At 39.8% G+C, this 15,845-nt stretch overlaps 1 protein-coding gene across 1 annotated transcript in view; it reads left to right on the top strand.

The window, feature by feature from the left end:
- ascc3 (activating signal cointegrator 1 complex subunit 3) overlaps window positions 1-15,845 on the top strand; it is a 634,438-nt gene that overhangs the window by 332,096 nt on the left and 286,497 nt on the right. Inside the window, exons 15-16 of the mRNA XM_078542487.1 lie at window positions 5,355-5,546; window positions 12,470-12,694. Coding sequence (XP_078398613.1) covers window positions 5,355-5,546; window positions 12,470-12,694 — 417 coding nt within the window. The remainder of the gene's footprint in view (window positions 1-5,354; window positions 5,547-12,469; window positions 12,695-15,845) is intronic.

The raw sequence follows: 15,845 nt of genomic DNA, 5'->3' as shown, positions 1-15,845 counted from the left end.
ACAGCAAGGGCCCCAGTACCAAACCCTGAGAAAGCCGACTGGAAACAGATTCCAGCCACAGATATACCCCTGTACCATCACCCTCTGCTTCCTGCCTCACAGCCAATTTTGGATCCAACGTGCCACTTTGCCTTGGATCCCACGCGCTCTTACTTTCTTGACCAGCCTGCCATGAGGGACCTTATCAAAAGCCTTCCTAAAGTCCATGTAGACCACATCAAATGCATTACCCTCATCAACACTCTAGGTTAGCTCCGGACTTGGTCCCCCCTTTTGACTTTACGGGAATGTATTTGTATTACCCTCATCAACCCAAGTCCGGTTCTCCCGACTTGGTCCCCCCCTCCCTTAGCCTTTACGGGAACATGTTTGCCTTTCCTCTTGCTATTTCCTTGTTGAATGCCTTTACTCTTGCTATTTCCTCCTTGAACTGCTCTGACACAGTTTTAACTGCGAGTAGCTGCTCCCAGTCCACTTGGGCCAAATCGTATCTCATCTTAGTAAAATTTGCTTATCCCCAGTTTTGAACTTTTATTCCCGGCCTAACCTTATCCTTTTCCACAACTATCCTAAATCTAACTGAGTTATGGTCACTATCTCCAAAACGCTCCCCTGCTAATATGCCTTCCACCTGCCCAGGCTCATTTCCGAATATTAGGCCCAGAACTGCCCCCTCCCTTGTTGGGCTTTCTACCTACTGGCTAAAAAAAGTTCTCCTGGATGCAACTTAAGAATTTTGCTCCCTCCCTACCTTTCACACTAAAACTATCCCAGTTAATATTTGGTTAGTTAAAATCCCCTACTATTACTGCTGCATTACTCTTACACTTCTCTGAAATTTGATTACATATTTGATCCTGTATTTCTCCCTAACTGTTTGTTTGGGGGCCTATAACACACACCCAACAGCGTGTTTGCCCCTTTTGTGTTTTTTACTTCTACCCATATGGCCTCATTTGATGATCCTTCCAAGATATCATTCCTCCTCACTGCTATAATTGATTCCTTGGTCGATATTGCGACCCCCCTCCCTCCTCTTCTATCCCCCTCTCTGTCTCGTCTGAATACCCTATAACCAGGAATGTTGAGCTGCCAATCCTGCCCTTTTAGCAAGTCTCGATTATAGCCATGATAACATACTCCCACGTGCCTATCTGTGCCCTCAACTCGTCTGTCTTATTCCTCAGGCTCCTTTCATTAAAATATATTCCATTTAGCCTTGCTAAACTCACTTCTTTCTTATCTAGCCTATATTTCCTCTGCCTTCCAGACTCACGTTTTAACTTCTAATTCCATTTCAGCATCTCTCCCTTCTGCACTACTTTTCAGTATCCCATACCCCTGCCAATTTAGTTTAAATCTGCCCCAACAGCATTAGCAAACCTCCCCCAGAAACAGTCCCAATGCCCAAGGAATCTAAAGCCCTCCCTCCTGCACCATCGCTCCAGCCACGCATTCATCTGCTCCATCTTTATGTTCCTCCCTTAACTATTATGACCAAGAAATAAATTAATTGGTCAGTTTATTTCATTAATGTTTCTGGGAATTGCACACAGAGTAGCTGTCATGTTCATCAATGGAAAACAGCTACTGTACTTAAAAGTAATTTTACTTGAGGTACCTTGTACTTTGTAGACATAATCAAATACCACCTGAATGTAAGCCTTTTTCTACCTTTTTAGTTAGCTTACGTTCATGTGTGAAATAAATTATGTGCTTTATTCAATTACATGGGCTGAATGGCCTCCTTCTGTGCCATAAATGACTCTATGACATTTCGGGGGCAGGTTAGCTTGAATGTGTTTGTTATTTTATCTATTTATTTCTGCTGTTTTTTCCTTCTGTCGTGTTTATTCTTTCCCATTTGATACTGGAGGAGAATGCCTGAACTAAACTATTTGCAAATGTAGAAGTAATTGAGGGCAATTTTTTTTTTTTAAAAAGTGATATGAAAAAGAAGAGTCTGCTAATGGCCATATATTTACATGTAATGAATCCAAGAACATCACTTAACATATACCAGGTGTCATATATACATTAAATAAATAATTGTAGGCAATGTATAATATGGTTTTAGTGCTTAGGATGCAAAGTGTTGGAATTAAGAAATACAATCCTTAATGTACAACATTTTTAATCCCAAACTGTATGTTAGACATTTCTGGTGAAGGAGGGTTAATTTTTACAATCAATGCATTAACCCCACAAAGGTGACAGACTTTAAAATATTACAGAGAAAGATTATTATTGAAGTAAACAAAGATTGTCATAATCCCAATCACCTAGAATAGATCAGCACTTTTTATCCTTTCTTCAATACTGTTCACAATCTCGCCATTGATTTCCAATATGCACTTTCAGACAACTGATACCAAAATGGTTTAACCAGAAGGCAAGGAGTGCATCTGCTGCCTCATTGGATGAATGTGTGTTTGCAGTACAGAAACATGCAGCACTAGCTCTGTTCTGATTTGTAGCAGTGCTTCATTAGATATGCACACAGGTTTCATTAAAGGAAATTGTAAATGGTTAGCCAATGAACACATGACTTTCCCTTTTAAACATGGCAATGAGGAAAGCAAACGTTTCAATGTGTTGCGAAACATGCCAGAGATGTGGTAAAGGACATAGTTGAAACTGATTGTGGTGTCATCTACTGCCTGGCTTGTCCTTTGCATGCACCTGAAGAAAAGAAATGCATAGAAGGAATTTACGCTTAATCAGTTTTGTTTTCTTTTTTTGAAGAGCAAATGACTTTCCATTTCATTCATAATTTTAAGTGCAATTTTACTAATAAGAAATATACTGCTATTTGCATCATTAGTCTCTTGGATTATCAAATAAAGCCACAATACTTAAACTTGGGTAGGTAGCTCCATTTTCATAACTGACTGGGAATATAAGCTATCTTAGTTTTCTCAAATATTTCCATGTAGTTCAACAGGCAAGCATTGGACTAAAACTATCTTCCATGTGCTTCTTCCAGCTGCACTATCGGTGGGTGCTGTCTTTCAGGTGAGACATTAAACCCCATTCTGCCCTCTCAGGTGGATGTAAAAGCTCCCATGGTACTATTTCAGAAAAGAGCAAAGTAGTTATTCTTAGTATCCTGGCCAATATTTATCCCTCAATCAGCATCACAAAAACAGATTATCTGTCATTATGCCATTGCTTTTTATGGGAGCTTGCTGTGTGCAGATTGGCTGCCACGTTTCCTGTATTACAAGGGTGGCGACAGTTCAAAATGGACTTCATTGGCTACAAAGCACTTTGAGATGTCAGGTGGTCATGAAAAGTCCTGTACAAATGCAAATCTTTATTGTTTTCTTGCTGTGAAAAAAATGGATGCTACATGTTCTGTATGACTACCTGCATTTCAGTGGTTCATTTTATGTGATGCATTTTGAAAATGTCTGAGAACATAACGAGGTATTACTATATCAATGGAAGTCTTGCTCTCGCATGTGAAGTTCCTTTGCAGATGTACAATATTACAGCTACTTGAAGTTTGCACTGTTAGTGTTTCCATTGCTCAAACACCTGTGAAACTTTGATGAAGTAATATAGAATATTCTGTTTGTTTTCACTAAATTGTTGTTTCAAAAAGGATGAAAGCAAAGGGTTTGATCCTTGAAAGAGTATGATTTTTAAACAGGCTGTTTATTCTGTTCTCCATGCCCCCCAAACCCTCCCCACCAGCACCCCTCCAAATTATGCTGCCCTACACAAAGCAATAAGTATAATATTGTAATATAATCTCAGTATTTTAGTGACTTCTAAAAATCAACACTGATGAAAATGCTGCCTTGAAATTGGTCATGGATATGCATTTTTCATATATTAGTTGCAGATAGTTGGTTAATTGCTAATACTATACCTTTAGCACATAATTAGGTTATCAAAGTACTTGCATGCTGGTCTTCCATGTGTTAATTAAATTGCCAAAATTTGCTGTCTGTTGCTACAGTGAATGTACACCAGATTTAAAGTGAGAATATATGTATTAAAGAAGCATAAAAATTGACATGTAATGTGATCAGTTATGTTTCTGAAAAAAGAAAATTTGATATATAGAAAGGGAATACAAATATATGCAATAATGTACTAAAACAGAAACTTCTAGAAATACGAAACAGGTCAGCCAGCGTCGGTATAATTGACCTTTATACTTCATTCAAGTTATTTTTTTATTTGAATTTTCCAGGAGTTGCAGATGTTTTTTTATATATGTAATCACATATTGTAATAGTTGAGCTGTAATGTGTGATAAGTTACTATAATTGACAATTCAGCTCAGCATAGTGAATGTTGAGTGTTTCGTGAATGCCACCTCAATCCTGAGAAGGTATTACAGCTTTTGATTCAGTCCAACTCAACGGCTGCCTAGAAGTTTGTACTTTACTACTGGTAAAGCAATCATGATGAAAATAGCTATAGTTCTGAAATGTCCACCAGTTTTTGCATCTGGTATTTTCCACAAATATCTGTCACAGTGATCTTCTGTGTTTTTGGATTAAAGGGTGCATTAGATACTATCAGGAAATTCTTGTATTGTGCTGGAAGGCACTGTTGGACTGCATGATGTTTTCTAGCTCTTCTTTTCATATGTATGTTCATACCCTTTACGAAAACAATTTTCCATGAATGCTAATGAGCATAATGATGCATGACATCTGGAGTAAAATATATCATCTATTTTATGAAGTAAGGTCTGCTAATGTATTGCCTGTAGCTTGTAGCACTGAATATTGCGATGTATTGTTTTCATTTTTCAGTAAGAGATATTACCGTGGCAGTAATCTACTTAATAAGATCATAAATAAGAAATAGGAGCAGGAGTAAGCCATCAAGGCTGCTTCACCGTTCAATAAGATCATGCCTGATCTGATTGTAGCCTTAACTCCATTTTCCTGCCTTTCCTCCATCACTCCTGATTCCCATGTAGATCAAAAATCTATCTAACTCAGCCTTGAATATATTCAATGACCCAGCTTCCACTGCTCTCAGTGGAAGAGAATTCCAAAAACCAACATTGCAGCAAGTAACATTTACACCACATGAGTGCCAGGCGCTAACCATCTCCAACAAGAGAGAATCCAACCATCTCCCTCTTGACATTCAATGGCATGACTATTGTTGAATTCCAACAATACTGTGGATGCTAGAAATCTGAAATAAAAACATAAATGTTGGAAATATTCAACAGGTCTGGCAGCATCTGTGGAGTGAGAAACAGAGTTAATATTTTAAGTTGAATGTGACTCTTCTTCAAATGATTAATAGTTAAAATGTCAATTGCATTCAAGGCTAAAGCTGGTAAAGTACTGAACCAATTGTTTTTGGTAACTCCTCAGATTCAGAAATCCAGGAACAAACAGCTGCGTGAGTTGTTCCCAGATGGATTTGGCATTCACCATGCTGGAATGTTACGTCAAGACCGGAATTTGGTTGAAAACTGCTTTTCACGTGGGCACATAAAAGTGTTGGTTTGCACAGCTACCTTGGCCTGGGGTGTCAATCTTCCTGCACATGCTGTCATCATCAAGGTAAAGTCACTGAAAACCAATTTTTATCTTGTTTTATTAAAATGTTGTAATTCACATAGACCAATACAAGTTTCTATTTTTTAGCTCTAAAATGTTATGGTATCTTCCCATTGTTCAGTGCAAAATTCTCAATGACGGTCAGATAGATAGGTGAAGATATAGAGGTTTTGGCAGAGCCAGACAGGATGTTCTGCTGAAAGTTCATGTTCATCCACAACCTAATGATGGTTTGGCAAATAGACAACACAACATCAATTATGGAATAGAGGATGGTGGCATGGAGATAAAGGTGGGTATCATGGACAAAGATATTATCAATCCATTAGCTTAAACCTGAACTTGAAACCCTCATAAATCAAGCGGTGCAAGCTATCAATTAACTTGTTACTGGAATAGGGCCAATGGAGCTTCAAGGTGCAAGTGCAACATACTATACAAAAAAATCCCCTTCATTGTGAGGCTAGAGCCCACAAGCTAGGCAGCATGTATACCTCTCTTCTGCAAACTTTTAAAAACTTTACATGGCAAACTCTTTTGGATAAATTACTAATTCCAAACATTCCTTTGTGCTTTTGACCTGGTTCTGTTCAGATCAAGTTTTTACCTGGTGAAAATCATGCAGAAACTCCAGGTTGAAGTAAGCTTAGATTTTATATATTCAGACCTTAGGGAAAATCTGAACTTGGTTCAAAGGAAGGAGATCAAGGGAAGTATTTAAAGTCCAGAAGTCTTTTGATAACTTAAAAGAAATGTCGGAGGTATGCCTGATTATTTCAAGTCTGAGCTTGCCTTATGAATGGAAGATTGAAAAAGTTGTGCCAGCTAAGATAATAGAGAAGATCTGGCTTGCCTGATGATTATGGTTTGAGGTCGGAGTTGTGTTAAGGTCAAAGGGCATAATGACCTTCACATCTGTTTGGTGATAATGCTCCTGAAGACTGGTGGTAATCTAACATTGTTTGGTTGCCAGTGGTCAGAGAATGTTGAAGGTGTCAGGTTACTTGGCTATGGTGGTCCGCGGCTGCATAGGTACCAGCGATCTGAAGATTTGTGGCCTGGTCTCGGTTGCCGATGGTTTGTGGAGCCAGGATCTGCTTTATCAAGATGTTATAGGTAACTCAGGAGCTGGAATAGAGAGGTGAGGTAGTGACTATTGACCTGTCAGAATCATAGAATTTCACGGCACAGCAGTCTCAACATTACTAAGCCTGCTCTCAAAGAAGAGGTCCACATAATCCCGTTCCTCTGACCTTTCTCTCTACACGGTTTTGCAGATTTCTTTTACAACCATTTATTGCATTCCTTTGTAAAAGGAACATGCATTCATGTCCTCCACGGTTTCTGGCCAGGCCAGTATTTATTGCCCATCCCTGATTGCCCTTGAGAAGGTAGTGGTGAGCCTTCGACCTGGAGTTTCTGCATGATTTTCACCAGATAAAAACTTGATCTGAACAGAACCAGGTCAAAAGCACAAAGGAATGTTTGGAATTAGTAACTTATCCAAAAGAGTTTGCCATGTAAAGTTTTTATAAGTTTGCAGAAGAGAGGTATACATGCTGCCTAGCTTGTGGGCTCTAGCCTCACAATGAAGAGGATTTTTTTGTATAGTATGTTGCACTTGCACCTTGAAGCTCCATTGGCCCTATTCCAGTAACAAGTTAATTGATAGCTTGTACTGCTTGATTTACAAGGGTTTCAAGTTCAGGTTTAAGCTAATGGATTGATAATATCTATGTCCAATTGTTCCAGTCCACGTGATGTAGGTACACTTGTGGTGCTGTTAGGAAGGGGGTTCCAGAATTTTGACCTAGTGGCAGTGAAGGAACTGTCAGGATGGTGTGTGGCTTGGAAGGGAATTTGGAGTTGATGCCCTTGTCAGTCTAGGTGGTAGAGGTCGTATGTTTGGAAGGAGGCTTGACGAGTTGCTGTAGTGCATCATGTAGATGGTACACACTGCTGCTACTGTGATGGGGAGAATGAATGTTGAAGGTTGTGAATGGGATGCCAATCAAGTGGGCTGCTTTGTCTTGGGTGTTGCCAAACTTCTTGAGCATTATTAGAGCTGCACTCATCCAGGCTAATGGAAAATGTTCCATCATACTTAATTCTGTGTAGATGGTGGACATGCTTTGGAAAGTCAGCAGGTGAGTTGCTCACCCCAGAATTCCCAACCTCTGACCTGCTCTTGTAACCACAGTACTTATATGGCTAGTCCAGTCCAGTTTCTGGTCAATGGCAACCCCAAGGATGTTCATGGTGAGGGACTCAGCGATGGTAATGTCATTAAATATCAAAGGGTGATGGTTGGATTTTCTCATTGCCACTTATGTGACATGAATGTTTCTTGCTGCTTAGCAGTCCAATCCTGATCGTTGTCCAGATCTTGCTGCTTATGGACATGGGCTGCATCAGTATCTAAGGAGTTACGAATTGTACTGAACATTGTGCAATCATCAGTGAAAATCCCCACTTCTGACAAGAAGGAGGAAAAGTCAGTAATGAAGCAGCTGAAGGTGGCTGGGCCTAGGACACTACCCTGAGGAACCCTGCAGTGATGTCCTGGAGCTGCAATGATTGGCCCCCAACAACCACAACAATCTACCTTTGTCCTAGTTATGACTCCAACCAGTGGAGAGTTTTCCCCCTGATCTCCATTGACTCCAGTTTTGTTAGGGCTCCTTGTTGCCACACTCAGTCAAATGCTACCTTGATGGCACCTAAAATTGCATGCAATATTCCAACTGTGCCCTAGGTAAGGATTTTTATAGGGTTAGCATTAACTCCTTGCTTTTGTACTTTATCACTCAATTTCTAAGAGAATGGGATCCTTTATATATTTTTTATATCTTTAATGACTTGTCCTCATAAAATATTTGTATATCTGAACCTTGTCCTCTACTCCTCTTGATTTTACTATTGAGTGTATATTTCCCCTCTCCCCTTCTTCCAATATGTATTAACTAACTGCTCCACATTTAGTTTCAATTACATAATCTACAGTCTACAAAAGGAAGTTCTCAATAATGCTGGCCAGATGCCTTTTAAAGTACTTGATTTTTGTCCAGTGATGATTTAGAAGGGCAGAGGATCTTTCAGGAAGAGGGCTTGTGTTTGCTTTAAGCATAAGTAAGACAACGGGAAAGCACCTTGTGTATTCTTTTCTCAACACATTTTGCTCGTTGCTAATTGAAGTAAGAAAAAGAGGCTCTTACGAGCAACTTAAGAGAAGTGCAAGGTCACAAGGCACGAGAAATGAGCAGAGCACCCTCCTTCAGGCAGGTCCCAAAGTTTGGGGTCTGGAAAGGAGAACTTATATGGAAACTCACTGCAGGGTTTCTTCCTGCCTTCATTTTCAAATTTGATTATTTTGCAAGTTTTGAGAACTGTTACCAAACATGCAATAGCTCACTGAAAGGAAACTAGTGCCTCTATTTGTAAAATGGGTTTATAGAACTTAGTGGGATTTGCCAATCAGCTAAATGGAACAGGGCATGATGGAAGCTGATCTAGTGAAAAGGATGGAACATTTTCTCTTGTGTCTGGCTGACGGTGGATGGGGGGAGCAGCACATGGGAATTTGGCACTACCACCTCCAGTTAAGAAGTTGTCCACAGACTGGTAGCACAATGCAGAACTAGAAAGTGGACAGTTTGGACCATTCTTTCCTCAGACAGGATTTGGGGGAAAATGTCATTTTAAACGTTCTGTTTTGAAACACAGTGCAGTGATTGAGGTTTTTGAAAAAAGGGATCTGAGATTATAGTTCTTTAAGACGCAAATCGAGCTTTAATGCGATAAGTTTTAATGAATGCTCCTCAAAAATTACAGATGGATGATCAGTTTGTTAATTTGTCTTTATAATGGATAAATACTTGGCGCCTATTATGCTGGGGAATTGCTGATCTGAGTGCTAGGTTTGCGGTCTGACATACCTTCCTCTTCTCCATGGGTAACATTTTCCCCCCCATCAGCAGGGGGAAGTGCGGGAGCAACCACGGGCAGCCTTCCGATCGGCGCCCCCGGTTGTGGCTGGGCGCCGCCATTTTGCATGGGTGGGCCAATTAAGGCTGTGCGCTCCCTGTGCGGGCGGGGGTGGATTCCCTCAGCCGGGAGTGCGCTCTTTGGCACACGCACATTAAAGAGCGCACAGATCTCCCTAAGGCAAAGTTCTGCCTCAGGGTGATCGTCTCCGATTTGAAACTTTAAATAAAGATATGTTAAAAAAAATTCCCTGCCATGTCCCCTCATGTGACATGTCCATAACTTTTATTGAAACCTTTAATAAAAATTTAAACACCCTCATGAAACCTCACCCCGTCTGTGGATGAGGTTTCATGCTTTTTCCAAGGCCCGCCTGGGCTCCCGGCCTGCCCGCCAACCTTAAGGTTGGATGGGCAGGTCCATCAATCAGGTTAATTCTTTTTTTAATGGCCTTAATAGGCCATTGACAGTTGGCTGCGCGGCCGCCGAAGTGAAAATCTAAATGACACAAGGTGACATCGGGATGCATGCCCGATGTATCCCCACGTCATTTTACGCGTCGGCGAGCGGGTCCCATCCCCGCTCACCGACTGGAAGATGTTGCCCCATGTGTGAGATAATGCAAATATCCAGTCCAGGTCAGGGGGCCATTATTAGTGTACACCTGTATTATACTATCTTGCAAATAGGCAGCCAGCTGTGCAAGGCAAATTTTATAAAAGCAACGTGCTCAGAATGTTTATGGAAGCAAATGAAGTCATTATACCCCAGAAGGTAAATACAACAGGCCCAATTTTGTAAAAGTAGGGACTTTTAAGAACCTATTAAGATTTGGACATTTTGATAAAGCTAAAAACTGACAAGTGGCAAGTAACACTCGCATTACTCAAGTGTCAGGCAATGACCATCTCCAACAGGAGAGAATCCAGCCATCGCCCCTTGATGTTCAATGGCATTACCATTACTGAATCCCCCGCTATCAACATCCTGGGGGTTACCATTGACCAGAAACTGAACTGGACTAGCCATATAAATATTGTAGCTACAAGAGCAGGTCAGAGACTAGGAATAGTGCGACGAGTAACCCACCTGGAACTCCTTCCTAACAGCACTGTGGGTGTACCCACACCAAATGGGCTGCAGCGGTTCAAGAAAGCAGCTCACCACCATCAAGGGCAACAGAGGATGGGCAATAACTGCTAGCCCAGCCAGCGAAGCCCACATCTCATGAATGAATTAAAAAAAAGAAAAACTGTGCTTTTCTTAAAAAGGAATAGCATTCAATTCTGACTTTGTAATCAATTCCTTTCATTGATAGATAAGACATCATTCACCTCCTTCACATCTGCTGAAATACTTATCATGCCTTGGTCACCTGCAGAGCCAACTATCCATGTTCCATTAAGTGACCTCCCAACCTCTATGTTCCTCAGTTCGTCTAAAACTCTGTTGCCATGTCCATTCCCAAATCAAGTTCTGTTCACCTATTGCTCTGTCTTTGAAGACTTACTTTTGCTCCATGCCTCCAGGGTTTCCAATTTAAAATTGTCATCCTCATGTTTAATTCCCTTAACGGCTGTGTAGTTATTTCCATAGCCTCATCCAGCTGCGCACCCTTTCCTGAACACACTGTTCCTCTTACACTAGTCTTGCACCCCCATCACCACCAGCAGCACCACACCATTCATGAGCATGACTTCAACCATCTAAATTTCACAGTTTAGAATTCCCTTCCTAAATCCTTCATCTTTCCACCTCCCTCTGCTCCTTAAGGCCACATTTTTAACCACACTTTTGATCATCCCTCCTAATTACTTCTTCTTCAGCTTGCAATTCATTTTCTGATTACATCTCCGAAAGTGCTATGGGACATGTTCTTACAAGCGTTTTTTCAGCCTTAATAAAACTTTAATGGGCAGTTGTAGACTGCACAGGTATCTTACGGCCACAGGGTGTATTACAGTACCAATGTGCGTCACCAGTAGAATAACACAGCTGCGATTATAATTACATTTCACTGCACCTGAGCAGTGTGTGACACTTACTGAATATATATAAAATGTGGAGTGTGCAAAATTAGAAAATTTAGGTAGTGGATATCACTAGTGAATAGTCCACGCTTGCAATTCTTGGTTCAATTATGTTTTTAGTTATTTAATAAGCCCCTCAAAATTTGGTTTCTTAAATTAAGTTTTAGTATTTTTGCTGGCCTTCACCCACCAATTTTTTTTTCATCTTTCAAATTTATTTCCATCATGGAATCCAAAATAAACTTTTTGGAAACGCATAAAAAGGACTAGCATTCATCATGAAAGATAAAATTATTATTTTACCTTGTTCAGGCTGTAAACCTACAACTCCCACATTGTTTCAAAACCTAGTAATAAGTAAACTTGTGTATGTGTATGTAACCTACCCTTGAAACATAATTCTTCTGTGAATTATCAGATTTTAAAGAGAGAGTCCTGCCACCAAATATCTCTTATGAAACAAACGCTTGAATTATGATTAATTTTAAGCTTTGTTTTTCTGTCACTCTTTCCTCCTTACTGGAAATGGTTATGAACCTGACTCAAAAAAGTACTAATGATGGTATGGAGCTAAATGGATACACATGTTGAAATGATAATTGAGACACTCCTGGTTGATAATATAGAGCCTACTAATTTTAATTCACCTAACTCTATTGACCTCGGTAAATCACTCCCAGCGAGTTTGATCAGTTGTTCCATAAGCACTTGCGGTGTAGTGGAAACTATTCAATAAAAAAGAAACAAGCAGAAAACAAAAAGGATGTTATAAGTCGTAGCACAACATTTTGTAATAGACTTATTTTTTCACAATCTGTTGATTGAAAACTCAATTATTTTATGGAAACAACAAATGTCAATTGAGTATATTTATCTTCTTGTTCGTAATTCCTCTGCATGGTTCTTCCACAGGGCACTCAAATATATGATGCAAAGAGGGGCTCCTTTGTTGACCTAGGAATTTTAGATGTGATGCAGATTTTTGGCAGAGCTGGACGACCACAGTTTGACAAATATGGTGAAAGCACAATTATCACTGCTCATGATAAACTGAGTCATTACTTAACTCTACTGACTCAGCAGAACCCAATTGAAAGCCAGTTTCTGGATCGTCTGGCGGACAATCTGAATGCAGAGGTAAGAACTCTGATGCTTGGTTAGTTCTTTGATTATTCAGAAAAGTGCTTTTTTTCAGATTGTCATTCATAACCACGTTCGTTGTTCCATTATACTAGGTTTGAGTTTATCTTTCTGAGGTGATATAGAGTTACAAGATCTATGGCATCTGTTAATTAAAGTGACTTCCATTTTCTTTAAATTATTTAACATTGCTCTACACATATCTTGACTATTAATATTAAATCTCCTCAAGTGGTTAATCTCTTACAGCAACAAACAAACTTCTCTTCCATAGCCCCATCAAAAACAGCAAATCTTTTAATAGCATCTTTAAGCTGTCATCAAACTGTGAACTCAGAAGACCCCACTCAAATAATTCAAGCTTTTGAAACTCAGCCAAACATTCATAATGGCATGACAATAGACTTTGAGGAAATGTCAACAAAGTGCCCCATTGAAACTGCACAACCAGATACCACTTTTTTTTCCCCTCTAACCTACGCCATTAACTAAAGCAGCCCAGCAGAGGACTTTTTTTAACACTCACTGATAGCTGCAGCCTGTTTTTTTTAATGTTTAAAGAGCAGGGCATTGAAAAAAAAATTAGATCATGATTGTTATACAGACCTCATCTGCCCTTTAAGACATTTATGCCTATTCCAACTATTTATAGCTCCCACACTGCAAATTAAGGCACATGGACCAGCCAAAATGGGGTCTGTTTGAACTCAGCAGTTCAAAAGGCAGATCCACCTTCGTGAATCATGCGCGGCCCCCTTTCCCCTACCACCAAAAGTTGGATCTGTCAGAAATGGGGACAACTCTGCGAAAATCTAGACCAGAGTTTCAATTTACCATTGCATTTGAAAGAAACCAGTTATTCTTATCTAAAAACAAAATATGTTAGAAATGGTTAGTGGGTCCAGCAGGATCTATGGAGAGAGAAACAGTTAGCATTTCAGATCAATTATCTTTCAGCAGAACGAGTCTTGTTTCTTTAGCTTCTGAAGTAGCAAGCTTACTAAATGCCCCTCCTATATGATACAACAGTAACTACAATCATGTTCTTAGTGTTGGCAACAAACAACTGGGTAATAAATTTAAAAAAAAACATTTCCACTATATTGCAAATATACCTTCAGAGGAGTCAAGTTGTGAAATATTCTGAATGCTGAAATTATTTTACTGCTTTAATTTGATAGTTGTGTGAATGTTGTATGTTATTTTGTGCAGCTTCTATTAAAATGCTTCTCTCTTCATGAATCCCAAACCGCCTCACTTCCCAACTCAAAAAGCAATTTTTGCTTGAATTTAGATGTCAATGCCCTGCCAATTATTGAAACTGAATATAATCGCAAGCATTTAGTTTAATGCAACATTCTTATTCAAACAAATTACCTCTCCTAACTCCGAAGAACTATTTATGCATCATGTCCCAAATAGTTGAGCTTTAGTGATGTCTAGTAATTACAGATCAGGAAATCCCAAGTTGTTGTTCTGAGCTGAATTTGCAGGTCTAAACTAAGGAGGTTTTGAAATATTTCTTTTTTTTATTATTCATTCCTGGGATGTGGGTGTCGCTGGCTAGACCAGCATTTATTGCCCATCCCTAAATGCCCTGTTCAGAGGCCATTTAAGAGTCAGCCACATTGCTGTGGGTCTAGAGTCACATGTAGGCCAGACCAGGTAAGGACAGCAGATTTCCTTCCCTAAAGGACATTAGTGAACCAGATGGGTTTTTACGACAACCGGCAATAGTTTCATGGTCGTCATCAGACTTTTAATTCCAGATTTTTATTGAATTCAAATTTCACCATCTGCCATGGTGGGATTCAAACCCGGGTCCCCAGAGAATTACCCTGGGTCTTCTGGGCTATTAGTCCAGTGACAATATGCACTATGCCACCACCTCCTCCGTTTCTTTGTTAATCCATCTTATTTATTGCAGTGGAAGCTGCTGTTTGACTTAGTCTTTGAGTTAATGTTATTAGAAAATTAGAAAATATACCTTTAAGAATCACAGGTCGCAACATTCATAGCCTATACTTAGCTGCGAAAAACACAAGGTGGCACCAAAACTATATTGAAATAAGACAGTAGAATTTGTTGCTTACCTTGTTTGCCAGAGCATGTTTAATGATCAGCATCATGGGTTCTAGCAGATATCACAACAGTAACAGATACTCCATCAAATGCTCAACACAATTGATAAAATAACTTAGCACCACAAGCATTTAAATTTTTGACTCGAGTATATGCATTATGTTTTTATTACAGGGGAAAATGCTTGTTTTTGATGGAATTAAACTCTCTAAGGCAGTGGTAGATTTCATTAAATTGTGTTACAAGAGGAGAGGGTGTTATGTATCCAAATTATTTGATTATGATTGCAGTGTTCAATTTGAGAGTTCAAATAACACTTTACTAAGTCAAAAACTATACTATGTATTCATGCAGTCTTAAATTAATTTTTAAAAGCTACGTGCAGTATGTTACAATATTAGCTGCATTAGTATGTACAGACTTGAAAACCCAGCATTATAATTTCTGTACCAGTGAGAAGCCAGAAGCATTGTGTTCTATAACGGAAGATTGTATAAGTGTGCTACAGAGAAGGATTGCTGTCATAGAAAATCATAATGCACTCTCCTCATTGTTGATGGAAAAAGGAAGTTAGGATTAAACAACTCACTGCAGGAGGAGGCTCCACAAATATCCCCACCCTCAATGATTGGGGAACCCCGCACATCAGTGCAAAAGATAAGGCTGAAGCATTTGCTACAATCTTCAGCCAGAAGTGCCGAGCGGATGATCCATCTCGGCCTCCTCCGGAGGTCCCCGGAATCACAGGTGCCAGTCTTCAGCCAATTTGATTCACTCCACGTGATATCAAGAAACGGCTGAAGGCACTGGATGCTGCAAAGGCTATGGGGCCTGACAATATTCCAGCAATAGTACTGAAGACTTGTGCTCCAGAACTTGCTGCACCCCTAGCCAAGCTGTTCCAGTACAGCTACAACACTGGAATCCACCTGGCAATGTGGAAAATTGCCCAGGTATGCCATGTACACAAAAAGCAGGACAAACCCAACCCGGCTAATTACCGCCCCATCAGTCTACTCTTGATCATCAGTAAAGTGATGGAAATGGTCATCAACAGTGCTATCAA

The sequence above is a fragment of the Cetorhinus maximus genome, chromosome 5, assembly GCF_964194155.1.
Source record: "Cetorhinus maximus chromosome 5, sCetMax3.hap1.1, whole genome shotgun sequence".
Lineage (NCBI taxonomy): Eukaryota > Metazoa > Chordata > Chondrichthyes > Lamniformes > Cetorhinidae > Cetorhinus > Cetorhinus maximus.
Note: the sequence above shows the minus strand (reverse complement) of the source record. Positions and strands in the feature narration are given on the sequence as shown.